Genomic DNA, 27,634 nt, shown 5'->3' with positions numbered 1-27,634 from the left:
TATAGTTCACTTGGTTGGCTGAGACATAAGAGTCTCAATAAGCGGCAAGAGTGAGTTGTAACGCAGTCTATTCCTTACAAACGTCCGTCAATGCTGGCACTCGTAACTCAGCCGAGTATAGACACCAATGATCCTAAAAAATACACATTCTAGGTCTTTAGCACCACCCTTTACATAAATCATTAATAAACTTAACCATGCACTCACGTCGAGCGTTCTCAGATCAACAAGTCATCGGCACAGGAATGATCCTAAAAATACATTCACAGGTAGCCAAGCCCAGACACAGGGTGACACGCACACTGCATTCTCCGATCAACAGGTCTTCGAGCGCAGGAATAATCCTAAGACACATTTGCAGGCACATTATACTAACTTATCTCCTATTAAGATCAACTCATAAAAAAACTTGTTTACTCACATTGAATTCAAGTACAGCATTAACACACAAGCAGTTCTTCCAACGCGCCAGTAAAAGGAGAGACCACACACGCTCGTGCATTAAGCGGAGAATGAGAACAAACGCTCTTTCATTGACACCCGCGAGACTTTAAATGCGGCCGACCCAATCACCCCACCTGCCCACTTAAAGGCATAGCATACTCATTCTGGTTACAGTGTAATACATCAAATTGTCTTAACTGCGTCTGCATGCTTAAAGTGATTCTCAATTGTAGCGGGTATGGGTTGGAATATATACCCACATAGCAACATTGTGTCGGCCCAGATCCGGCCCACATCTGGCACACGCGAAAAGATGATCTGGCCCACATGCAGCGTGGAATTACGGCACTTGGGTGGGCCGCTCCTGTTTGCCAAATCTGGGCCCACAAGCAATGCCACATGTCAGCCAAGAGCAAAGAAATAAACCAGAACTGGGCCTTATCTGAGCCACAAAATCTGTATATATTAAATATGAAGTCATCTCAGCCTTAATAAGCCTGTTAACAAGCAGAATCACTGAAGGAAAGAAGAGAACAGAAAAAGAGACGAGCAGAAACACAAGAACTACAACTGACTTCAGACACAGTCTAAGATGAAATCAACTGAAGAGAAAAGAAGACATTAAATCTGTGAAGATCTCAGCAGAGGAGGATTAAACAACTCCACAAACAGCATTACCAGCTTCACTTATTACTAACCAGACTGACTTTATTTCTGGCAGACGTCTACAGAAGTTTGTATTGAGAATTAACAGATATTTGCAGCAGCAAAGAACGCTAAAGTGAAATGAGATCAGGTGATGATGGTTTCCTGTTGATGGCGTTATAATCATCATGAAATAACCTGTTTCACTGAGGTAATTTAAATCTAACAATTGTGTTGTACTATTAATATATTCACATCACAAACCCTGTGTAACTGCAGCGTGAGATCCAGCAATATTATAACAATCACTTAGAAGATTTTAACAAACATGAGCACAAAAAATGAATCCATGGTGACACACAGAGATATCAAAAATCAGCGTATGAATCTCAACAAGGGTGACAATATATATATATTTTTTTAGATAAACAGATTAATTCAGAACATCACTGAAAAGCTACTAAATGTCACAACAAAAACAACAGCAAAAAAATAAAGGCACATATTTAGAATTAAATAAAATAATAGGACAATTCAGCTGCATAATTTATTCATGTTGCAATGCATGCTAGGAGTTTTGTACAATAATGGTACCCAGCATGCATTGCAGCAAGGTACTTTTGATTGTCACCATTGTTGAGATTCATACGTTGATTATTGATGTCTGTGTTTGTCAGCGAACAGTAACGTTTCATGTTCATGTTTGTTAAAGTCTTCTGATTGTTATAATATTGCTGGACCTCATGCTCCAGTAACACAGGGTTTGTGATGTGAAGATTTTAATGGAATAACACAATTGTTAGATTCCAAAGAGATCAGTGAAACAGGTTTTTTAATGGTGATTATAAAACCATCAACAGGTAACCATCATCACCTGATCTCATTTCACTTTAGCGTTCTTTGCTGCTTTAAACGTATTTGACAAACACACTGTCACAGCAGCCAAAGAAGACAACAGATATAATAAGAGTTAAGAGCCCAACTAATGGAAACACTATTCACTATTATGGTGACTTCAAATGAACCAGAGTTAAACCTCTGTTAATTCTCAATACAAACTTCTGTAGACGTCTGCCAGAAATAAAGTCAGTCTGGTTAGTAATAAGTGAAGCTGGTAATGCTGTTTGTGGAGTTGTTTAATCCTCCTCTGCTGAGATCTTCACAGATTTAATGTCTTCTTTTCTCTTCAGTTGATTTCATCTTAGACTGTGTCTGAAGTCAGTTGTAGTTCTTGTGTTTCTGCTCGTCTCTTTTTCTGTTCTCTTCTTTCCTTCAGTGATTCTGCTTGTTAACAGGCTTATTAAGGCTGAAATGACTCCATATTTAATATACACAGATTTTGTGGCTCAGATAAGGTCCAGTTCTGGTTTATTTCTTTGCTCTTGGCTGACATGTGGCATTGCTATGGCCTGCTTGTGGCCCAGATCTGGCAAACAGGAGCGGCCCACCCAAGTGCCGTAATTCCACGCTGCATGTGGGCCAGATCATCTTTCCACGTGTGGCAGATGTGGGCCGGATCTGGGCCGACACAATGTTGCTATGTGGGTACGATTTAATATGAATGACGTGCATCAAAATCTTTTGTTAATTTGTGATAATCTTAGCACTTTATTATTGTCTAACCTGTATTATGACTGATATTTGACGAATTGCTTTGTTCCTTTTTTGTAAGTTTTGGACAAAAGTGTCTTCTAAATATGTAGCCTAAAATGTAATAATAATAATAATTGTTATTATTAGAGTTTATAACTATAAATTAGTTCACTTAGTAATACAGTAATATGTTTGTCATAAAATAATTTGTGTGATTTGAGTTGGACAGAAATCTGAAAACTTTCCCACGGAGAGAGAATGACCTGTTTAGTTGGCTCAAAGTTCATTAAAACAACTATTTCAAAAGCTGAAGTGATTTTCCTTTTTTTATATTATAGGTAGAATATGTATAACTCAGCTGAGCTATAACTGAGCTACTAGTTACACTAGTGTTTTAACTAATTGAAAAAGCTGAACAATTGTTCCAAACTTACTGATTAGTCGTCGAAATAATCGTCGATTAGTCGATTAATTGTTCTAATAATCGTTAGATTAATCGATTATCAAAATAATCGTTTGTTGCAGCCCTATAGGAAACCTTTTTCTTGAAATTTAATTCTTCATTTTAATGGAATTGGAAGTGGCAAAGAATGGTAAAACTAATTGGATTCTTTACATGAGAAAATTTGGCTGAAATTAAAATGTAAATAACGAAAAGTTATTTTAAATATGCTCATTATTAATGCCTGTATTTCTTTGTCAAATTTGTTCACAGGGCTCTTTTCTCCAACAACGAGAGCAGCCCACAACATTTATGTGAAATTCCAGGAATATCCAGAGACATCATGCCTCTTATTATCCAGTATGCGTACACAAGATCTGTGCTCATTACTCAAGAGAATGTGATGGAGCTCTTGGTGGCGGCTGAAATGATCTTAGTCTCAGGTCTTGTAGAAGCCTGCTGTCAGTTCCTGGAGTCACATTTATGCCCAGAGAACTGCATTAGCATCTGCAAGTTTACAGAGGACTTATACTCCTGCTCAGAGCTCCACTGTAAAGCAAAGCACTACATCCTGCAGCACTTTGAGGAGGTTCTGCACGTATCTAAGGAGTTCCTGGAGCTCTCCCTAGAACAGCTTGAGGAGATCATTGATGAGGATGAGCTGAATGTCAAACAGGAGGAGGTGGTTTTTGAAGCCGTCCTCCACTGGATTAATCATGCACCAGAAGACAGGAGGCAACACATTGTCGTGCTTCTGCCAAAGGTAAAACAGAGATTTTTGTCTTGTTTTTCAGTACAAATATCTCTCAAATATTATAAAAAACTCTTAAAGGATTGGTTCGGAGTAAAATCAACCTAGGGTCCTTTGCACCATGACCTCGAGCCAAACACCCCCCAGAAGCCTTTTTTCCCTTGGTCGAACATTATTAAAGTTAGAGCTTATTTATATATATCAGCCGAATGGCTTAGTGCAGGCGCTAATGGAACCCAGATTGTATCTCGTAAATTACCCCACTAATAATGCCCAGAAGGGTACCAAACTTCTACTGTAGTAGAAATAGGTTCTGTGCTCATAAAACAAGGCATTGGAAAGTTTGTAAGTACATCAGGAGTTTATTTAAATAACACTTGCCTGATGGCTTATGCTACCGCTAACCCGGACGTCGAGGTCACTTCCGAGATTTGTGAAAAGCACGTAAAAGTCCTGGCAGAAAGCGATGCATAAGGATGTAGTTTAACGACGAATTGTTTTTTTTCCGAAGTGTTGACAACTTAGTGTTAACTAATAATTGTTGCAAACTGGTACTACCAACAAAATATTAGTGCATTCCTGGAACTGGGCGTCGTTACACTACATCCTTATTGTAGGCTAAGCTTTTGGCTTTCTGCCAAAAAAATAACTATTATTCTGTTACAAAATTACATGTTATTGTCTGGGGTATTGTCCACTATCAAATTCCGTCATGTAAATAGCGAATCTGCCATGGCGCGAGCGCAACTGGCATTTAAAGGGAATGGGAGATGAAACTCTGATTGGTTTAACACACGTAAATCCCGAAACACACCCATTAAGAGAATAGGGACAACCCTTTTAACCCGCGCCAACCATTTTTCCCGTCGTTAAACTAGCAAAAGTTAGACCTTGTGCTTGGATCGTTAAAATAGGACCCTTAATGTCTTAAGTCATTTTGGAAATCCTTTTTCGTTGTTGAACACCATATAACTGCTTAATAATAGTCTTGCAACAGTCTCTGAAAGTCTAAACTCTCCCTTGTGCTTCAGGTTCGATTGGGGTTGATGTCACCAGACTACTTCCTCAATAATGTAAAGTGCAATGCACTAGTGATGGAGAATGAAGCCTGCATGCCTGTTATCATCAATGCAACGAAGACTTTGTGTGACCTCAACATGGATGAACCCACCAACTCAGAACTCATGCGTCAACTGACGTGTCCACGTCTGCCCTCATCGATCCTATTGGCCATCGGAGGACGGATTTGCGGTAGTGCCACCAATGAGATTGAGGCATATGATGCGAAGGCAGACTGCTGGGTCAGTGTGACTCAAAAGGAGGAGCATCCCAGAGCCTCTCATGGTACAGCAGTCCTGGATGAGTTTGTCTACTGTATTGGTGGTTTTGACTACGTGGAGTATTTCAACAGCGTGAGGAAATTCAATCTTATCACTCAGACTTGGCATGAGGTGAGTAATGTTGTAAGTCAACATGCAACTTTAATTTAGCTTCCTTCACAAAACAGTATTGTGGCACAGTGATGGTACCGGATTGTACTTTGATATGGACCATGAGCTGTACTCCACATTACTTCAAAGAATACCACTGTATTACCATATTACATGGTAAAACCATGATACATTTTTGTTTGTGTTCCAGCAATTGTTGTAGCTTAATAATATAATATAACATAATATATTACACCAGAGTTACCATCATTACTGTGTCAAAAAAATATAATTGAGAAAAATAATAATAGTAATACCATTGTATTTATTTGCAACTGATAGGACTGAACCAATGAGATGGTGTATTGATGTGTGTTCGCACACTGATGTATTTGGTGTGTTGTAGGTGGCCCCCATGTATGAACGCAGATGCTTTGTTAGTGTTGCTGTTCTGGACGGGCTCATTTATGCCATTGGTGGTTTTAATGGACGCCAATGGCTTGAAACAGTAGAGTGCTACGATCCAAACACCAATCAGTGGACAATGATGGCACCCATGAATGAACGGAGGTGTAACACCAGCGCCACCACACTGCAGGGCAAGGTAAGAGCACTTACCCATGATTCCACACTCTTATGCTGGAGACTCTTAATGCCTGTAAAGCATGAAAGAAAGGTGAAATGGAGATATGGCATGGGAATAGCTTAAATATGAAAAGGAATATCATAAAATGTACTGTGTTTTAAATCAGTCTGTGATGATTGTGCACAAACATCATGCATGTTATGTTTGTGTTTGTCAGATTTATATCTGTGGTGGTTCTAATGGGGTCGAGTGTCTCTTCTCTGCTGAGAGCTTCAACCCTGAAACAAACAAGTGGACTCTCATCGCTCCCATGAGTAGCCGCCGCAGTGGTGTTGGTGTGATCGCTTATGCAGATCTAGTGTATGCTGTGAGTATTAAACACGCATATCAGTTTTATAGTTTTAATTAGCTATGATAACCATGACACAAATACAGAAATATGGAACAATCACAGTTTAAAGGTTGCAGTTCTGTAAATGCATGAATTGATGTGCATATACAAATGCACAGAATACATAAATAAAAAATGTATTTATTTAAAGGTTGGTGGTTTTGATGGTGCCAGTCGTTTGCGGAGTGCAGAGGCCTACAATCCGTTGACTAACATCTGGAGTAATGTTGCATCAATGTACAATCAACGCAGCAACTTTGGTATTGAGGTGAGATGTGGACAGTTAATATCTGTATCTGGTGAAACTATGAAATAACATCACAATAATGATTTGATGATAATGATAATGAATATGCAGAAAAAAAAATGTTTGGTCCCATATTGACAATAAGTGGAAAGTTGCACCCTAAAATTGTTGAAGGCTTCAAAGATCTATGTGTTTGACTATAAAAACATCTACCTAATTCAAAGAGTCAAAAAGTTCTACTATGTTTAATTGAAGTGTTGCAAGATTTATTCATGTCAAATTAAAGACTTTAGTTGTACATTATTTTTTTTACTTTTTACTTTCCTCAAAATCCAGGTAGTTAATGGTCAGTTGTTTGCTGTTGGAGGCATTACTGAATTAAGCACCACCTCTGATGTGGAGCGCTACGATGAGAAGACAGATGAATGGTAACTTCCACAAACACTAAATCTCACAGATCATTTCACACTGCATTAGATATTAGTGTAAGTCTGTAAGTCTAATGCAGGCTATATTTCATTGCATTCACTGCATCTGTTTTATATACAGGTCTGATGCAAAGAAAATGGCCATTTCCCGCTATGCCCTGAGCTGTTGTGTAGCATCAGGATTGCCTAACATGGCACAGTATGCTGCCCCACGAGACACCGTACAGACACAAGACGAGTCTGACAGTGAATGATCTCCTTCTAGCAAATCTGACAGTCTGACTACAAATGGAGTATCGTGTTTCCTGAATTTGGTCCAATCCCAATTCTTTGTCTTACCCCTTCCCCTTAGTTTTGCACTCTCACATGAATGTGCAAAACTAAAGGGAGGGGGAATGAGTAAGACAGAGAATTGGGATTGGGCCTACCGCGGTTCCCTGAGAGTAATGGGAACGAGTATTGTGTCGCTAGACACTATGGTAAAACTCCTTTTCACAAGAATATTGAAGCTTTTATTTTAAAGGACAAGTTCGGTATTTTACACTTAAAGGGATAGTTCACTTTGAAATTAAATTTTGGTATGTTTTAGCTTACCTCAAGGGCATCCAAGATGTAGGTGTCTTTTTTTCCGCAGTAGTTTCAATTTTGATATTTTTAGGTCAAACCGTTCTTGTCTGTCAGTCATATAATGCAGGTCTATGGTCACCGCCTCAAAGAGCATGCACAGAGTCCAAATTAAAACAATTCCCCATCGTCCAAATTAAACAATTCCCCATCGTAAGTACACATTGATGGCCTAAGACACAAAACGAGCGGTTTGTGTGAGAAAACGAACAGTATTTATATCGTTTTTACCTCTTGAACACAGCCATGTCCAAGTGATCTGAGGGCGCGCTGTGTGACGTGTGCGCAGACTGGTGCATAGATATATACACTAGATGTCGCCTTGGCTACGGTTTCTTTCCAATGAACTGCAGTAGCCAAGGCGACATCTAGTGTATATATCTATGCAGCAGTCTGCGCACACGTCACACAGCGCGCCCTCAGATCACTTGGACATGGCTGTGTTCAAGAGGTAAAAACGATATAAATACTGTTCGTTTCTCACACAAACCGCTCGTTTCGTGTCTTAGGCCATCAATGTGTACTTACGATGGGGAATTGTTTAATTTGGACGACGGGGAATTGTTTTAATTTGGACTCTGTGCATGCTCTTTGAGGCGGTGACCATAGACCTGCATTATATGACTGACAGACAAGAACGGTTTGACCTAAAAATATCAAAATTGAAACTACTGCGGAAAAAAAGACACCTACATCTTGGATGCCCTTGAGGTAAGCTAAAACATAACATTTAATTTCAAAGTGAACTATCCCTTTAAAGCCCTGTTTTCATATTGTTTCTGATGAAATAGAACGGTTAAGATTGAAATTTGGACACATGCTGCTGGCCCGAGAATTTTCGGTTTCTGTGGTAGCACCCCCCCCCCCCCCCCCCACCTCCACAATGGTTGCATCGGTGCACTGGAACAATCCTTCCTAAAACGCATTAAACTTTCGTTTACAAAGACGTGAAACTCACCGAGTGGTCAGGGGTGTTCACTGATATGCTCACACAAAAATCGCTGCAAAAGATGCTTTCCAACAGGTTTTATCGTAGTTTTTGTCCAACTCCATTGACTTGTATTGGATGTGCTGTGAGGTACGGTATTACTCCGCCGCCGGGCTGGAGTGTCTATTATTCAAGCTCTCAACGGAAGAATGTACGGGGTGTGAGGCGTTTGGAAAAATAGGTCCACAGTTTTACAACGAATGGTAAAACACCTGTTGGAAAGCATCTTTTGCAGCGATTTTTGTGTGAGCATATCAGTGAACACCCCTGACCACTCGGTGAGTTTCACGTCTTTGTAAACGAAAGTGTAATGCGTTTTAGGAAGGATTGTTCCAGTGCACCTACGCAGCCATTGTGGAGGTGGGGGGGTGCTACCACAGAAACCGAAAATTCTCGGGCCAGCAGCATGTGTCCAAATTTCAATCTTAACCGTTCTATTTCATCTGCAACAATCTGAAAGCAGGGCTTTAAGTGTAAAATACAGAACTTTTCCTTTAAACGCAGTGCAGCTGCACAGCCAGCACAGTGCAGAGCTGTATAGCGTGCTGATTGGCTGGGCTGGGGGAACTGCATGAACCTATGGCGAAGCGGCGAGGACGTGCAAACCTATCAGGGCTCGAAACCCGCCAAAATGGGCGTGGCTACTGACTATATAAGCAGCCCATTTCGCCATAGGAATCAGGTTAAATCGACTGAAGCGACAGTACCTGAATGTGAAGCTTAAAGGTTGTATCAGTGATTTCAGGCCCAACATTTTTTTTATCACATTCATCTAATCTTTCCTAACGATCCGCTAGCTGCCCACCCCATAAGCATGCCGTCTCTGTAGGCAGCCTAGGCTCTGAGATCTGCACACAAAAACAAGTGGTTTCACCAACCACTCAAAACCAAAACAAATAGTGTTCCAACCAATCACTGACAGGGGGAGGGTGTTGTGAGGTTTTGAGCCAGCTTCTTCTTCAGCTCCGACTTCGCGTGCAGCCGTGCACAAGCACAAAACCTCACAACACCCTCCCCCTGTCGGTGATTGGTTGGAACACTATTTGTTTTGGTTTTGAGTGGTTGGTGAAACCACTTGTTTTTGTGTGCAGAACTCAGAGCCTAGGCTGCCTACAGAGACGCGTTTTTTTGACGGCATGCTTATGGAGCAGGCAGCTAGCGGATCGTTAGGAAAGATTAGATGAATGTGATCATTTTTTGGGGGGCCTGAAATCACTGATACAACCTTTAATAGCACGGCCGTCTACGCAATACTTGTTCCCGTTACTCTCAGGGAACCGAGTATGTTACCTTTCGAGAACATCATGCATGTTATGTTTGTGTTTTCTAATTTATATCTGTGGTGGTTCTACTGGGATCGAGTGTCTCTTCTCTGCTGAGAGCTTCAACCCTGACACAAACAAGTGGACTCTCATCGCTCCCATGAGTAGCCGCCGCAGTGGTGTTGGTGTGATCGCTTATGCAGATCTAGTGTATGCTGTGAGTATTAAACACGCATATCAGTTTTATAGTTTTAATTAGCTATGATAACCATGATACAAATACAGAAATAGGGAACAATCACAGTTTAAAGGTTGCACTTCTGTAAATGCATGCATTGATGTGCATATACAAATGCACAGAATACATAAATAAAAAATGTATTTATTTAAAGGTTGGTGGTTTTGATGGTGCCAGTCGTGCAGAGGCCTACAATCAGTTGACTAATATCTGGAGTGATGTTGCATCAATGTACAATCCATTCCACGCAGCAACTTTGGCTTTGAGGTGAGATGTGGACAGTTAATATCTGTATCTGGTGAAACTATGAAATAACATCACAATAATGATTTGATGATAATGAATATACAGGAAAAAAATTTGTTTTGGTCCCATATTGACAATAAGTGGAAAGTTGCACCCTAAAATTGTTGAAGGCTTCAAAGATCAATGTGTTTGACTATAAAAACATCTACCTAATTCAAAGAGTCAAATAATTATACTATGTTTAATTGAAGTGTTGCAAGATTTATTCATGTCAAGTTAAAGACTTTAGCTGTACATTATTTACTTTCCTTTTTACTTTCCTCAAAATCCAGGTAGTTAATGGTCAGTTGTTTGCTGTCGGAGGCATTACTGGATTAAGCACCGCCTCTGGGGCGGACTGGTCATCTGGAGCACCAGGACTTTTCCCGGTGGGCCGCTGGCAATGTGGGCCAGCCCACCCGGTACACAAATATATATCTAAATATAGTTGCGAGCAGCATTGACGGGCCCAAGCCGGTGGCATTGCTTCTCGCAGCTATATACAGGTGCTGGTCATAAAATTAGAATATCATCAAAAAGTTGATTTATTTCAAGAATTCAACTTAACAGGTGAAACTAATATATTATATAGACTTATTACATGCAAAGTGAGATATTTCAAGCCTTTATTTGTTATAATTTTGATGATTATGGCTTACAGCTTATGAAACCCACAAAATCAAAATCCCAGAAAATTTGAATATTACATGAAATCACACAGTAATTACACAGTAATACCATGGTCATTAAACCAGGTTTTGGTTCTTTTGGCAGTGTGGGCAGGTGCAAATCCTGCTGGAAAATGAAGGAAGCATGAAGTGCTCTGAAAATGTCCTGGTAGACGGCTGCGTTGACTCTGGATTTAATAAAGCACAGTGGACCAAAGTCCTCTTTTCTGATGAGAGCAAATTTTGCATCTCATTTGGAAACCAAGGTCCCAGAGTCTGGAGGAAGAATGGAGAGGCACACAATCCAAGATGCTTGAAGTCCAGTGTGAAGTTTCCACAGTCTGTGTTGGTTTGGGGAGCCATGTCATCGGCTGGTGTTGGTCCACTGTGCTGTCCACTCAACGCAGCCGTCTACCAGGACATTTTCAGAGCACTTCATGCTTCCTTCAGCGGACAAGCTTTATGGAGATGCTGACTTCATTTTCCAGCAGGATTTGCACCTGCCCAGTGCCAAAAGAACCAAAACCTGGTTCAATGACCATGGTATTACTGTGTAATTACTGTGTGATTTCATGTAATATTCAAATTTTCTGGGATTTTGATTTCGTGGGTTTCATAAGCTGTAAGCCACAATCATCAAAATTATAACAAATAAAGGCTTGAAATATCTCACTTTGCATGTAATGAGTCTATATCAGTGGTTCTCAACTCCAGTCCTAGGGACCCGCTGCTCTGCACATTTTGTATGTCTCCCTTATTTAATACACCTGAATCAGATCATCAGCTCGTCAGGAGAGACTCCATGAACTGATTTGAGTGTGTCAGATAAGAGAGACATACAAAATGTGCAGAGCAGTGGGTCCCGAGGACTGGAGTTGAGAACCACTGGTCTATATAATATATTAGTTTCACCTGTTAAGTTGAATTCTTGAAATAAAGCAACTTTTTGATGATATTCTAATTTTATGACCAGCACCTGTATATATATATTTTTCTTTTATTTTTATTAGGGGTGGCACGGTACATGAAAAAACATCCGAACCGTTCGGTTCGCTTGTCTCAGTTCGGAGCGTGTGTGCGTCGCACGGTTCGACGCATGCGCAATGTAGCCTCGTGCCCGTGCTAATACAATGCTAAATCATAAATCAGATGTATGTAGAATAACATTACGATGTCCAGCAATCGATTTAAATAGTAGCCTACACTGGGTTTACTTAGACATTTAATGAGATCTACTCCACTATATGTTGTTTTTTCACGTGAATAAATACATAGATCGACTGTTTCACGTATGTACTTTAATCAATGGTCCAGTGGCAGAACTTTTGCCAAGCGTGTCATAGGTTCTGAGTTCTAATCCGCACTCGTATATATATTTTTTCTTTTTCATCAAAACCGATTATGTTTATCAGTGGTTGTATATAAAGCAGGGACAGATTTGTGTGAATTTTGTTTTGTGATTTCACCGGAACGAATAGAGAGTCTCCTCAATGGATTGAAGCGCGCGTCCGAGTGAAGACTGTGCGGCGTGTGCGCGAGCCATAAGTGAACACAGTATCAGCGCTACTGATCGCAGCGGCAACGAGCACTTTGATCACTTGATTAAAAAAAACACATTTCAGTGCTAGATTGCTTCTTATTTAACAAACAAACGAAACGAATACTTTGCTAGTTAACTGGAGATGTTTTATTTATTTGTATTGGTACATTCGTGCCGCGAGATGTTTCAAAAGTGGTGGGGACAATATGGACCCTGGCAAAAAGTGGTGGGGACATGTCCCACCCGCAAATTACGCCTATGATTACGAAACACAAGGAGAAATTGACAAAGAACTGTCCGACACAGCCCACGTAGCTCTCACTACAGATGGATGGACCTCCAGGGCCACTGAAAGTTTCCTCACGATGACCGCTCACTATATTACTTCGGAATGGGAAATGAGAAGCTGCGTTTTGCAAACACGGCCCATTTATGAAATTAATTAATTAATAATTAGATAATTAAGCTATATATCATATTCTGAAGTACATTTTTGGAGTGTTAAAGATTAAAAGAAAAAATAACAACAAGAACCGTACAGAACCGAAAACCGTGATACGAACCGAACCGTGGGTTTTGTGAACCGTGCCACCCCTAATATATGTGTGTGTGTGTGTGTATATATATATATATGCTATATATACAGGAGCTGGTCATAAAATTAGAATATCATCAAAAAGTTGATTTATTTAAAGAATTCAACTTAACAGGTGAAACTAATATATTATATAGACTCTACATGCAAAGTGAGATATTTCAAGCCTTTATTTGTTATAATTTTGATGATTATGGCTTACAGCTTATGAAACCCACGAAATCAAAATCCCAGAAAATTTGAATATTACATGAAATCACACAGTAATTACACAGTAATACCATGGTCATTGAACCAGGTTTTGGTTCTTTTGGCAGTGTCGGCAGGTGCAAATCCTGCTGGAAAATGAAGTCAGCATCTCCATAAAGCTTGTCCGCTGAAGGAAGCATGAAGTGCTCTGAAAATGTCCTGGTAGACGGCTGCGTTGAGTGGACAGCACAGTGGACCAACACCAGCCGATGACATGGCTCCCCAAACCAACACAGACTGTGGAAACTTCACACTGGACTTCAAGCATCTTGGATTGTGTGCCTCTCCATTCTTCCTCCAGACTCTGGGACCTTGGTTTCCAAATGAGATGCAAAATTTGCTCTCATCAGAAAAGAGGACTTTGGTCCACTGTGCTTTATTAAATCCAGAGTCAACGCAGCCGTCTACCAGGACATTTTCAGAGGACTTCATGCTTCCTTCATTTTCCAGCAGGATTTGCACCTGCCCACACTGCCAAAAGAACCAAAACCTGGTTCAATGACCATGGTATTACTGTGTAATTACTGTGTGATTTCATGTAATATTCAAATTTTCTGGGATTTTGATTTCGTGGGTTTCATAAGCTGTAAGCCATAATCATCAAAATTATAACAAATAAAGGCTTGAAATATCTCACTTTGCATGTAATGAGTCTATATAATATATTAGTTTCACCTGTTAAGTTGAATTCTTGAAATAAATCAACTTTTTGATGATATTCTAATTTTATGACCAGCACCTGTGTATATATATATATTAGGGGTGGCACGGTTCACAAAACCCACGGTTCGGTTCGTATCACGGTTTTCGGTTCTGTACGGTTCTTGTTGTTATTTTTTCTTTTAATCTTTAACACTCCAAAAATGTACTTCAGAATATGATATATAGCTTAATTATCTAATTATTAATTAATTAATTTCATAAATGGGCCGTGTTTGCAAAACGCAGCTTCTCATTTCCCATTCCGAAGTAATATAGTGAGCGGTCACCGTGAGGAAACTTTCAGTGGCCCTGGAGGTCCATCCATCTGTAGTGAGAGCTACCTGGGCTGTGTCGGACAGTTCTTTGTCAATTTCTCCTTGTGTTTCGTAATCATAGGCGTAATTTGCGGGTGGGACATGTCCCCACCACTTTTTGCCAGGGTCCATATTGTCCCCACCACTTTTGAGAAACATCTCGCGGCACGAATGTACCAATACAAATAAATAAAACATCTCCAGTTAACTAGCAAAGTATTCGTTTCGTTTGTTTGTTAAATAAGAAGCAATCTAGCACTGAAATGTGTTTTTTTTAATCAAGTGATCAAAGTGCTCGTTGCCGCTGCGATCAGTGGCGCTGATACTGTGTTCACTTATGGCTCGCGCACACGCCGCACAGTCTTCACTCGGACGCGCGCTTCAATCCATTGAGGAGACTCTCTATTCGTTCCGGTGAAATCACAAAACAAAATTCACACAAATCTGTCCCTGCTTTATATACAACCACTGATAAACATAATCGGTTTTGATGAAAAAGAAAAAATATATATACGAGTGCGGATTAGAACTCAGAACCTATGACACGCTTGGCAAAAGTTCTGCCACTGGACCATTGATTAAAGTACATACGTGAAACAGTCGATCTATGTATTTATTCACGTGAAAAAACAACATATAGTGGAGTAGATCTCATTAAATGTCTAAGTAAACCCAGTGTAGGCTACTATTTAAATCGATTGCTGGACATCGTAATGTTATTCTACATACATCTGATTTATGATTTAGCATTGTATTAGCACGGGCACGAGGCTACATTGCGCATGCGTCGAACCGTGCGACGCACACACGCTCCGAACTGAGACAAGCGAACCGAACGGTTCGGATGTTTTTTCATGTACCGTGCCACCCCTAGTAAATATATATATTAGGGCTGGGGGAATTAACGCGTTAATCTTTGCGATTAATTTGAGATGTTTAACGCGTAAAAAAAAAAAAAAACGCAATTAACGCAGCACTTTTTTTGGGCTCATTTTAATGATTTCCTGTTGCGGCTGCTATTGAAAAGGCCGAAAATATGCTGTCCCGCCCCTCCGTGTTCGGCGATCAGGTTTCATTCTCGCGCAGCTTTCATGAGCAGGTCTTTTCCGCTCCGTGTGTGCGCTGTGTTCTCCGTGTGTGTGTGTGTGTGTGTGTGTGTGTGTGTCGGCGCGCTGCTGCGCTCTCTGCTCAATGTTCCGCTCCGTGTGTGCGCTGCGTTCTCTGTGTGTGTGTGTGTGTGTGTGTGTGTCGGCGCGCTGCTGCGCTCTCTGCTCAATGTTCCGCTCCGTGTTTGCGTTGCGTGTTCTGCTTTGTCGTTAACGGCCCAAATGCTCCAATCATGTACCGATCACGCACTGGAAAAGCAAAGTCCGCTCAAATAACGTGAAATTTCTCTGTAGTAGACTTCTGTTTGAAATAGCCCTACTGAGCTGGTATAGTCATGCTGGGCAACAATGGTAAAATGACCTGCTCTTATCACATGCTCTGGTAATAATAGCTTTGTAGGACTATATTTTGTTTTGATAATTAGTAAAAAAAAGAAATAAAAAAAAATCTGTTAAATTTATTATGTTGATTGATTATTGAAAAAGAATTATATATTGATATATTTATGTTTAATATTATTTTAATATAGGGCTATTTTCTGTTCCTTCTTTTTCCTGTGTTGTTTAATTTAATTAGGTGATTCTAAGTTTAAATATTGATGATTACAAGCTTGGGGGAAATGCAATTAATTGCAATTAATTACAGCAAATTGTGCAATTAATTAGTAAAAAAATGTTATCGATTCCAAGCCCTAATATATATATATACAGTATATATATATATACAGCGGGGGAAATAAGTATTGAACACGTCATAATTTTTCTCAGTTAAATATATTTCCAAAGGTGCTATTGACATGAAATTTTCACCAGATGTTGGTAACAACCCAAGTAAGCCATACATACAAAGAAACAAACAAAAATAAGTTCAGAAATTAAGTTATGTGTAATAATGTGAAATGACACAGGGAAAAAGTATTGAACACATGAAGAAAGGGAGGCGCAAAAAGGCATGGAAACCCAAGACAACTGCTGAAAACTTACAGTAATTAAAAAGCAATCCAGCCGCCTGTCAGTGGAAATTAATAACAGCTGGTTCAGTCCCAAATGATGGCCTACAAAAAGGTCTCATTGCCAAGGTGTCACACAAGACACATCTCATGATGGGTAAAAGCAAAGAGCTGTCTCAAGACCGTCGCAACCTAATTGTTGCAAAACATAATGATGGCATTGGTTATAGGCGCCATTCTAAGCTTCTGAATGGTCCAGTGAGCACTTTTGGGGCCATAATACGGAAGTGGAAAGACAATAATTTCACCATAAATTTGCCTCGACCAGTGCTCCTCGCAAGATTTCTGATAGAGGAGTGAAAAGAATAATCAGAAGAGAGTGAGTGAGTGAGACTGGTGGAGTGAGGGGGCGGGGGAAGACAGACAGAGACAGAGAACATTTTAAACAAAAAAAATAAAATCCTTACTGTGACAGAAAGTAGACTTTGATCATGTTTAAATATAGATGGGAATGCAGTGTGTAATAAATGGAAATGTTTGCAGTTTAAAACATTGTTTATCAACGAAAAAAGATTTATCCAACCACATTTATACATAGTATTAAACACTAGATGGCACAATATACCTATTCTTAATAGACACTTTCTGTTTACTTTTTGACATGCCTTTAATCCCTCACCATAGAAAAAACGTTTAAGATATTCAATATCCATTCACAATTTAGCATCTTTAATGTATTTTCATCATGTTGAAAATTTTGGGTGGGAATTAGGATGAGTAGCTAAAAATTCAGAGTCTGAAATATCCAAAAAATCCACATTCAAACCAAAATATCTGACTTCCTGTTGGTCGGAGCTAATGACTGTAAATTAGAAAGTTGTCCGGCTCGATGAGAACAATATACGTACTGAGTTTTGTTACTGTAGGTAAAACTAACCCCCCACTTTTGTCAAAAGGTGGCGCTACTGAGCCACTCACCACGCCCGTTTCTGAAACTTTGCACATGTCTACTGGCCAATAAATGTGATGTGTCTGTCGAGTTTCATGCAATTTCAAGCATGCTAAGAAACGAAAACCGCTGCTCTGTGTTTCTCCATCGTCTCTGTTCATATGTAAATTGCGCAAGCTTATTTTGTCCATTTGATCGAGATCTGAAAAACCCATACATTTACCCGCCCATAGACCCTCACCTCGAAGAAATCAGGACAGAAGTGGTTGAAAGTGGACAAAAGAGACTAAAACACCAGGTGTAAACGGTGTGTCTTCTTTGATTACTTTCAACCACTTCAATCCTGATTTCTTCGAGGCTGATTTATTATGTCGGTTGTGATGTTAAATAAAGCATTGAAAAAATGAAGAAGAGTATTTCAACATATAAGTGGATAACTTACGGCTCATATATTGTCCTCATGTAGTTACAGATGCAGCATTTTGACTGTACCACTTTTTCTTCTGCTGCACTAGATGAGAGCACTTTTATAATTTTTGGGGTCAAGAAAGAGTCTGAGTTTGCGATATATTTTCTCCTCACTTACTGCCGTTTATGACCTTACTGGATGCGTTTAAATCCACAGTAAGGACGCGTTCATGTCACATATCACACATGCGCACTTCAATAAGCCGACTGAAATCAGGTTAATCAGTTTGCATGCTGGGCGAAATCGGCTTAAGGGGCAAAAATCTAGCTGTGACGATCAGTTTATGCTTAAGCCGTTTATGACCGTACTCCGATAAAGGAAAATGGGTTTATGCGTTTACATGACCACATCATGACCAGGTAAAGCTTCTTTATTTTAGTGTCCTAGTATATGTGAATTTGAAGCATGATGAACTGTATTGGACTGACCACTGCATGAAGTCTTCAGTCAATCCAACACTGAGCTTCATTTCCCAAAATGCATTTCTGCTGTAAGGCATTGAGCCTCAATAACATAGCAACCTCAATGATATTCTTCCCCTCCTATATAGATGTATGCAAGAAGTGCATATTACTAAAAGTGTGAAGATGATTGACAGCCTAGGGATTGTGGCGGCCCCCAGTAACCCAGGAGACGTGATGGCCCTCAGGAGCCTCCAGGTGGAGGAGAGTCCCCTGGAAGCAGTCAGGACATTACTCCAACAGTGCAATCAGCAGCATGTAAGGAACACCTTAAGAAATCACAATAGAAGATTTGTGTCTTTTAGATCAAATATTGATGACTCAGGTTTGCACAGAATTTTAGAACGAGAATGTATCCTCTCTTCTAAGCTGTGTTCACACTGACAAAATCGCATTCGTTTCAATGGAGAGCTGGTGATTTCCAGCCGCATGAGTGACAGTGACCATGGGCGACAGGATGTAGGCGTGTCCAGCGCATGGTCCAGCGACGTGACAAAGTTGATATGTTTAAGTTTATGCAAATGAGGATCAACTTTCAAGAGCGACAACCAATAGGAGTGAATTCAGTGGAGTACACGCGATCCATCACTACATTTTAGCGGTCAGGAACTTTCCTATAATTTGATATGTCTCTGTGGTACACGCCTTGCTGACTCTGAGCCTGAATGGTTTCGTGAACCAGGAATTAATTTTAAAAGCATCTAAATAGTTTATACCACAGTCAGACATAAGCAATCTGGTATTCCAGTCTGTTCTGTAAACTAAAGGCTATTTTTACGATAGAAGTTCACTGATGCGTCCTGCCCCAAAGGCTTCACCAGCTTTTTGTGTAGTTTCGTACCAGCATTTTTTAAGGTCAAAATGCGTACCTGCTATGCTAAATGCTTACAGGTTGGCAGGTCTGAGAAAGTCACAGAATTCTGAATTAAAATAGTAAATAAACTAAAATAACTTGATTGAATCAACTTGGAAATCACACGATTGATTCACAGCCATAATACATTATTATTAACTGTTATGAATGCCAACAATGTGTGTATATATTTTTTAATAAAATTTCATATTTGATACATTTTTGTGAATCTCTTTACATTTGTTTGTGAATCTCAATCTATTTATTTGGAATAATGCAACAATTCTAACCCCATACACCCCGCCCTACCAACAGAAACACGCCTCCCCTCATTGCTCTGATAACAAACACGCTCTGCAACAGGCAACCACTTGTCCCGTTACTATAGCTAATATTACAACAACATCATCATCTTGGTTCTGTGAAATGTTACTCGCGTATCAAGCAGAAACAAAGCAACCTCAGCATCCGTTTTCAGGCCTTCTCGCTCTTTAAAGTCTCTCCAGCGCTGGAAAGCTTTTCCTATATTGACGCGGGTTCTAGCTCTTGCCCGGTCGTAACATTTATTTTTCCAATTATATTTCTCTGACCTCTTCCTCGTTGGTAATATCTCAGCCATCACTCTTTCTACAAATGTCCCGCTTCCTCATCTCTCGCTCCCCCATCATGAGCGGATACGCGCCCCATTGCTGATTGGCTACAAGTGTTGTGGCGATCGGTCCGATCCAAGTGGTGCCCACTGCAGAGCCAAATGACGTCCAGCTCCGCCTCTCTTGACGTCTTGGGTTGAGCTTGACCTAGTCCAGCTCCACCTGTGGATCTAATGGGTGGAGGGATAGAGTTATGGGTAGGGTTTTGATTGGACCTTCTAAAATCCACCCATTACACCTAGAGAGGGGGAGTTCGATTTTATGCTCGCTCCACCCATGGCTGTGCAGTGAGCAGCCTCTTGTCCCATCCACTTTGCGCACACACACTCTCACACACACACAGAACAGTACATCTAACAAATATTCATAACATTTGTTTGGTGGTTGATTTTCAACAGCACAAAAATCAAGCAGCACATAAATGCAAAAAAATGCATTATTAAAATAATTTTTTCCTCCCAGATGATTTCTGTATTGCTAATATATTTGCTTAAGTTAATCTCTATAAATGTGTTGTTTCACAGCAGCTTAATACTATAAATCTCATCTGACAACAATGCAGCACATACACAATCAATATAAATGTATGATGAGACATAAATGACAAATATAAATGAGACGATTAGGAAAGTACCTTGAACAGAAAACACTTTGGTCTGAGGAAGTGTTTTATTAGAATAAACTGCTGTGTGACATGCAGCTTTTGTAAGCAGACCAGCCTTTACATTTATTTCAGCCATCAGCCAAAATAATAAAATAAAAAATAAACCACTAAGGTGTGATTGTGTTTTAAATGTTCCGAAGCCATAAATGAAGAGACGCAGCAGGTGCCACAGATGGTACGTTCCAACCAACTGGCATAAGGATGACTTCACTTCTTCTTGGGTTGATTAGGTGTGTTGAATTTGAAGAAGATGATGTCACCATCTTCCACAGTATAGTTCCGTCCCTGTTGTCTGTATTTCCCTGCAGCCTGCAAGTATTCGACACATTTTCAGTTTTCAACCTTTAAAAATCTATGCTATTTTCTATTATCTTTTCAAGATCTTACTTTAGCAGCGTTTTCACTGCCTTCCTCCTTAAAGTCTGTAAATTTCATGACTTCAGCCATAATGAAGCCTTTCTCAAAGTCTGTGTGGATCTTTCCAGCTGCTTGTGGGGCCTTGGTGCCTTTCTGTAAGGTGTTTCAGAGGTGCATCAGAAATATATCCCATGTAAAAATGTGTCTGTGCTCACATGTGCTTTGCTCACCCTGATGGTCCATGCACGGACTTCGTCAGGTCCTGCTGTGAAGAAGTACTCCAGCTGCAAGGCCGCATACCCACTCTTGATGATCTTAGTCAGAATACTGAAACAAAAAAACAAAAAATTCACAACGTGAAAAACTTCAAAGGGAAGAATTATGATATCACTACTGAGATTAAGCATGACCAAAAATATGATTTGACTTTAGAGCATCAGTTTAGTACTGTTGAAAATGCTTTTTGCATGTGAAAAAATATGAGGTTCTTAAATTGAGCAAAGAGCAAATCCTGACCTCTGCGTTTTGTTTTCCTCACAATATTTCTGTTTCTCTTCATCATTCATATCCTGATATTTGCACTCAAATCCGCCACTGAACGGGATGACCAGCGCACCTGGATCATGAGCATCAACCCACTCCTTGATCTTCACCAACCTACAAAAGAAAAGATAGCAAATGTTTTACATCAGGGCTCCCAAACTCAAATCACCTGGGGACGAAAGCCAGTTCTCCATCGGGGACCGGCTAAACTGTTGCAGCACAAATGTTTTAACAACCATGAATTTGGATCACATAGTTATTTGCTAGTTATATTGAGCGACTCATCTCTCCATCACATACAGCTCTACAAGTGTACTGGAGTAATGACACTTGAGACGCAATTCAACATCAAGCAGGAAGCCTCACTTTCATTTTCTCACCTTGTCATTCCAATCTGTATGACTTTCTTCTGTGGAGCACAAAAGATATTTTGAAGATGTTGGTGACCAAACAGTTTTTGTTCCCATTGACTTCCACTGTATTTTTATGGAAGTTGAAGGGAACCAAAACTCTTTAATTCACAACATTCTTTTTTTGTGTTCCACAAAAGACTGAAAGTCATACAAGTTTGACATGAGAGTAAACGATGACAGAATTGTAATATTTTGGTGGACTATCCTTATAAGAGACAAGACACATCACTATCAGGCTATGATGTAACAGGCAATTATTTAAAGATGTACATAATCAATTAGCATAAGACATTTTTTAAATCATTTTTGCCTCAGATGAACAAAATAAAATAGCTTGTGTAGCTGTGCTGTGTCAAAACTAGAAACAGGGGGTACAGGCTCTAAATTTCTTAGAAGGTGAATTTAAGGATAAACTATTAAAGGTGCAGTAAGCAAATTTCTGAGAAAGGCTCTTGAAAGTGGATCATGCAGCACAACACACTTGTAGTCAGCAGTAGGGGGCATATACTCTAATGATGGGGGGGAGAGAGAGAGAGAGAGAGAGAGAGAGAGAGATGGCGGAGAGACATTAAAAAAAGAGAAAAGCTCAGAGGAATTTCACTGGAAAAAGAAGGGTAATGATCAGGCAAGAGCTTTGAGACCTGCGTTAATATTAGAGAGACCCAAGTGGCAAGGCTTGAAAACATACGCAGAGGTAGCGTTGTTTCTGCTCCATACGCGAGTAAAATTGGTTTTGCCATGTTTCACAGAACCAAGATATGCTGTAATGTTAAAGGGATACTCCACTTTAAAATGAAAATTCTGTCATCATATACTCACCCTCATGTTGTTTCAAACCTGTATGAATTTCTTTCTTCTGCTGAACAGAAAGGAAGATATTTAGAAGAATATCAGTAACTAGACAGTTTCTGGTACCATTGACTTCCATAGTATATTTTTTCCCTACTATGGAAGTCAATGGTACCAGAAACGGTCTGGTTACTGACATTCTTCTAAATATCTTCCTTTCTGTTCAGCAGAAGAAAGAAATTCATACAGGTTTGAAACAACATGAGGGTGAGTATATGATGACAGAATTTTCATTTTAAAGTGGAGTATCCCTTTAATTATAGTAACAGGACAGTTTTGAGTGTTATTATTTGTCTGGAGCTGGTGTGCTGCTGGTAAACTACAAACTGTTGCTTGCATATGTGTACTGTATGTTCATTTTTTGTTCCTCCTTGACATTCCTTTGTTATCTTCGCAAAACATTATTTTGCATCACTTTAGCTATGATAAAGAGACCATGTATTGTTCATGGCCAGTAGATTGAGACCTGTTTCACATGGTCCAAATGATGTGTAATACCAGCACTGAAAGGATTCACTAACAGAAGATAAACAGCTAACATGTCATCTCACCATTTATTCTTTTTCCTGATGTAATCTTTCTCTGAGAGGTTTACCAAGTAGATCATTGGCTTGGATGTCAGGAACAGATACTTATTCAAGACCTCAATCTGAAAAACAACAACAAAAAACAGTTAGAGTATAACTTAATCTGAGCAAGTTCAGGCAGAGTATAGAGTGGCCAACCCAGAAGGTAATATCACCCTTGTTTCCTCTATAAAAAGCCAATAGGATTTTTCCATTGCAGAAAATAAGTTTTGTGACGAACAAAAGTTTGATTCTTTAACGTTAAATTAATTTTAGGGCCTTAATACAGTCGCCAGAAATAAAAAAGATAGGCAATAAACTACACCACATGACTTTAACGTCATCACCACTAAGCTTCCAACAACTCTTTAAATCTTTATTTAAAATTTACAAGTTTGAAAGCTCAAGTTGAAATAGATTGCACAAGTATAAACATAAGTGGACTGGTGAGTAGATGAGTTTTCCTGTTTGTGATATGAGTGGGTTATAACTGATGTATTTTATGTCTTAGAATAAAAAGCTTGTGTTAATCACAGACCTTATTTCAGACATTTAACCAAAAATCCATTAGAAGGGCAAAAATGCTAACTCATTTCCAGGTTTTAGGACTCATTCCTGCCTCTCTATTTTAGATTAAAAATAATGACAAAAAAAGATTTTAACCTCTTTGTCGTTCCATTCAAGGTAATAACGGACATGTTTCTTTTCATCAACCACCCAGGACTTTATTTTACACATGATGTCCTGCAAGCAAAGAAAACATTAAAAGAAAATGTCAGTGCATGTCTCGGCAGTGAAAATGTTTTATTTCTGCAGTGGTCAGATGCATACTGGGATCTATAGTTCACTCACATATTCAGGTTTGAGTTTTTTGTCTCCACCCCTGACAGAGGTTTTCTCCAGCTTATCTATGATTGGCCCAATCATCTCTTCATCCTTCATCCTCAGCTCCTCATGAATGATCTCAATATCCCTAACTGGGTCAACACACCCCTCAACATGGATAATATCTTCATCCTCAAAAGCTCCTGCAAAAAAACAGTTTCATATACATATCAGGTTTTTTGTTTGATTGTATTTCATCTCTTACATCAACATGTTTAGGTTTTTATCTGACACATATTGTTGAATTATATCTCTCACTCACAGTGTCACACATTTATTTGCAACTACATGGTAACTAACTTACAGATAAAGAATTTCATAAAATACAGATTGAAGTTTGAAATGGCAATCTACTCACGTGTCATGTGAAAGATGGAATCACAGGCACTGATGTGGGAGAGGAAGGCGTTACCCAAACCCTGGCCTGCGTGGGCCCCTTTTACTAAACCAGCAATATCCACCACATTCAGAAATGCTGGAACCTTACTGGAGGGAAAGGTAAAAGAGAAATTAAGATCATGTCACTGATGTCTAGGAGCAGAATGTGCTGATAATTGTATTATGCAGATGCAGACATGCAGTGAGCACCTGACTGGTTTATGGTACTGGCAGAGGAAGTCATAGCGCTCATCTGGAATGGGCACACGGCTCTCGTTTGGGTCGATGGTGCAAAAGGGAAAATTCTCAGCCGCTGCCTGACTCTTTGTCAGAACATTGAAGAACGTTGACTTTCTGAAACACAAACAAATTAACTGAGATAAAAGACGAGGACATGGATCACTGACATTTTGCTATGCATAACAAATGAACAAGTATTTGCTATATATACACAGAGACCAAAGCTGCGTCCGAAAACCCACTGTCTAGTATGTACTACATTTGGTTTAAAACTTAATTCTCCACTGTTTAAAAAGTATGTTCTATTATGAAATTTGGTAGTATGAATGAAATCTGGATGTAGAACATCTGCCATGTTGTCACTGTCACATGACTGCATTGCGTCACTGCCATTCACAACTCCTCTCCCATGGCTTCATGGGACTGAAATCTCACCAGAAATAGTAGGTCATCCAGGTACTTTTTGTAGACAAAAAGAGGACATACTACTCTTTTGGTGTACTGTTTTTCGCGACCAATATAGTATGAAAGTAGACATATTCGGACACAGCGCCAATTTGTTTCCATTCAAAAAAAGCTGCCCATCCTGTGACAGGATTATGTCATTTTCATAATGGACCAAGATCATGAGTCACCATCCTAATAATATAATAGCACACATGATAAAGCCAAAATGCCAGCTGGAAGAGACACGTACCCTACATTTGGTAACCCAACAATTCCAATTTTCAAGGAAGTCCCAAAACGTCCAATCAGGGGTTGTTGTTTTGGTCCATCACCACCCTTCTTTGGAGGCATCTGTGGAGAAAAACAATCATACCCACTTTCACATTAATGCATTACATAATTTACTGAGAAGCACAACCTGTCACGCAGCTACCACACCTTTTTAGGAGCCATGGTAAAATGTTATCAGTACTCTCTTGCAATATTACGAATGGAGTATATTTTGCATAATTAAGATGCAGTAGAAGCCACGCAACGTGTAACTTCTTCGCCTGGCTAACTGCAGAAACTAGCTGCCTTTTCACGACAGTTAAACTGATGGCAGCAGGTTCCCAAAATAGCCCCAGCATTGAGTGTAAACTGACCGGCCCGATTCACTGTAAGAGAGGCTAAATATATGCCACTCCCTGGACCAGAGAAGACATATCATATCACTGCTTATAAATCCCTGCATCACAGCTAAGTGACAGCCGGGTTAGTAGAGGTAGGGGTTCTTCATCGCTCGCTAGGAAGCCAACAGAGACACACGTGTGCATCCACAGCATCAATACCCCTATCCCCAATTCATTACTATGTGTAGCAAGTTAGCATGCCGGTCATACGAAGGGGACAACATGCAATGAAAACAGACAATTTAAACAAAAAATACCAAATTTTAGCGATCTATATATAAATATGATAAAGCCTGCGCTTATATCACCTTGATATCACACTATTTCTGTAAGCAGATGGAGAATTTCGCTGTGCTCAAATGAACACACGCTACTCCACACTTCGGCTGACGAAACGCAAAGAATGAGCATACCGGAAGAGTCCTGAATCCTCACATTGTGATTGGTCGAAACCAGTTACGATATAATGACGTTGGTGCATGACGGATGTAACATTTTGTTTCATTTTAAAAACAAGATTAGGGAAATTTAATTTACGATTATTGCACAAATTTTACCCTGCTAAGCACTTTCTATGTAAGTTTAACCGATATAACTTTTTTGTTTGTTTGTTTATTGCAACCAGAAACTGTACCTCATGTTTTCTGGCATTGTCAATATACAAAAGAGGTTATGGAGTTAGAAACTTATTTATAGTTACTATTACAGGGAGTACAAACAAAGCTGTTAAAACTGCTTTAAAAAATAGATTTAAGATTTACTATTATTTATTATTATTATTTTGTATTTATTTTATATGCAATTTTTTTTGCTTTTTTTTCAACCATGTTGGGTTTCCATATTTTATGAGGACATTCCATATACATAATGTTTTTATACAATACAAACTGTATATTGTATTCCCTAGCCCTAAACCAACCATCACAGAAAACCTATGGCACTTTTAGATAAAAAAAAAAACAACAAAAACAAAAAAACAACATAATTTAGTATGATTTATGATGTGTTTTCCTCATGGGGACCAAAAAAAAATGTCCTCACAAGGTAAAAAATTACTGGTATTACTATCTCTGTGGAGACATTTGGTCCTCATATCGTAGGGTTTACCAGGACCACCCACCCACCCCCACAAACACCCCCCCACCCCCACAAACACCCACCCACACACACACACCCCCCCACCCCCACCCCCACCCCCACACCCCCACACCCACACCCCCACACCCCCCCCCACACACACACACACACACACACACACACACACACACACACACACACACACACACACACACACACACACACACACACACACACAGGGTTATCATGTTTTACGTGGACTTTGCATAGTCATAATGATTTTTATACTGCACAAACTGTATATTCTATCCCTTAACCCTAAACCTACCCATCACAGAAAACTTTCTGCATTTTTACATTTTCAAAAGCATCACTTAGTGTGATTTAAAAGCTGTTTTCCTCATGGTGACCAAAAACACTTCCACACAAGAACAAGGATTTTGGATATTGCCATCTTTGTGGGGACTTTTTGTCTTGACTATCACAGTAGTTTTTCTTTTAGGCTGAAGCTTTGCCCTTTAAACATATGAATCTTGCCATGCAGTTGCCATTTTATAGGTACAGTTTATGATATTGTTTTTTACTTTAATGTATGAACAATATTACAGAAATTAAACAATTTATGACTTCAACATTAAAATAATGTCCTCCTGCTTTCTAATGTCATTTCACATATCTAGACAT

General features: G+C 39.5%; 2 protein-coding genes and 2 long non-coding RNA genes across 4 annotated transcripts in view; 2 read left to right on the top strand and 2 right to left on the bottom strand.

Annotated features, from left to right (window-relative positions):
- LOC309513897 overlaps positions 1-303 on the bottom strand; it is a 1,150-nt gene extending 847 nt beyond the window's left edge. Inside the window, exons 1-2 of the long non-coding RNA XR_014211552.1 lie at positions 208-303; positions 1-133 (exon numbers count right to left, since the gene is read on the bottom strand). The exon at positions 1-133 is cut by the window's left edge and continues 19 nt beyond it. This is a non-coding gene — a long non-coding RNA (uncharacterized lncRNA). The remainder of the gene's footprint in view (positions 134-207) is intronic.
- LOC309513760 (kelch-like protein 10) overlaps positions 1-8,300 on the top strand; it is an 18,982-nt gene extending 10,682 nt beyond the window's left edge. The window contains exons 2-8 of the mRNA XM_082189759.1: positions 3,398-3,887; positions 4,907-5,326; positions 5,712-5,909; positions 6,109-6,258; positions 6,434-6,550; positions 6,866-6,957; positions 7,079-8,300. Of these exons, the coding sequence (XP_082045885.1) occupies positions 3,468-3,887; positions 4,907-5,326; positions 5,712-5,909; positions 6,109-6,258; positions 6,434-6,550; positions 6,866-6,957; positions 7,079-7,211 (1,530 nt within the window). The 5' untranslated portion in view covers positions 3,398-3,467 and the 3' untranslated portion in view covers positions 7,212-8,300. The remainder of the gene's footprint in view (positions 1-3,397; positions 3,888-4,906; positions 5,327-5,711; positions 5,910-6,108; positions 6,259-6,433; positions 6,551-6,865; positions 6,958-7,078) is intronic.
- Positions 8,301-8,362: 62 nt separating this feature from the next.
- LOC309513769 lies at positions 8,363-20,671 on the top strand. Its single transcript, XR_014211530.1, has 4 exons — positions 8,363-10,048; positions 10,224-10,336; positions 10,648-10,776; positions 18,447-20,671. It is a non-coding gene; the product is annotated as an uncharacterized lncRNA (long non-coding RNA).
- On the bottom strand, positions 20,511-26,308 carry ola1 (Obg-like ATPase 1). Its single transcript, XM_082189767.1, has 11 exons — positions 26,182-26,308; positions 25,453-25,553; positions 24,726-24,869; positions 24,496-24,623; positions 24,105-24,280; positions 23,916-23,996; positions 23,238-23,335; positions 21,398-21,538; positions 21,112-21,208; positions 20,912-21,034; positions 20,511-20,833 (listed from the first exon to the last, which is right to left on the bottom strand). The coding sequence occupies exons 2-11, from the start codon at positions 25,551-25,553 to the stop codon at positions 20,732-20,734; spliced, it is 1,191 nt and encodes a 396-aa protein (XP_082045893.1). The 5' UTR covers positions 26,182-26,308; the 3' UTR covers positions 20,511-20,731.
- Between the last annotated feature and the right edge of the window lie 1,326 nt (positions 26,309-27,634).

Source organism: Leuciscus leuciscus (genome assembly GCF_965113295.1).
Source record: "Leuciscus leuciscus genome assembly, chromosome: 14".
Taxonomy (NCBI): Eukaryota; Metazoa; Chordata; class Actinopteri; order Cypriniformes; family Leuciscidae; genus Leuciscus; species Leuciscus leuciscus.
Note: the sequence above shows the minus strand (reverse complement) of the source record. Positions and strands in the feature narration are given on the sequence as shown.

Excerpts from the sequence above, each read along its gene's own strand:
- ola1 (XM_082189767.1), bottom strand. The coding sequence starts at position 25,553 with ATGCCTCCAAAGAAGGGTGGTGATGGACCAAAACAACAACCCCTGATT. Across the intron at positions 24,870-25,452 it reads GTTGGGTTACCAAATGTAGG|AAAGTCAACGTTCTTCAATG; the intron begins GTACGTGTCTCT and ends TTTGTGTTTCAG. Across the intron at positions 21,539-23,237 it reads ATCAGGAAAAAGAATAAATG|GTTGGTGAAGATCAAGGAGT; the intron begins GTGAGATGACAT and ends TTTCTTTTGTAG.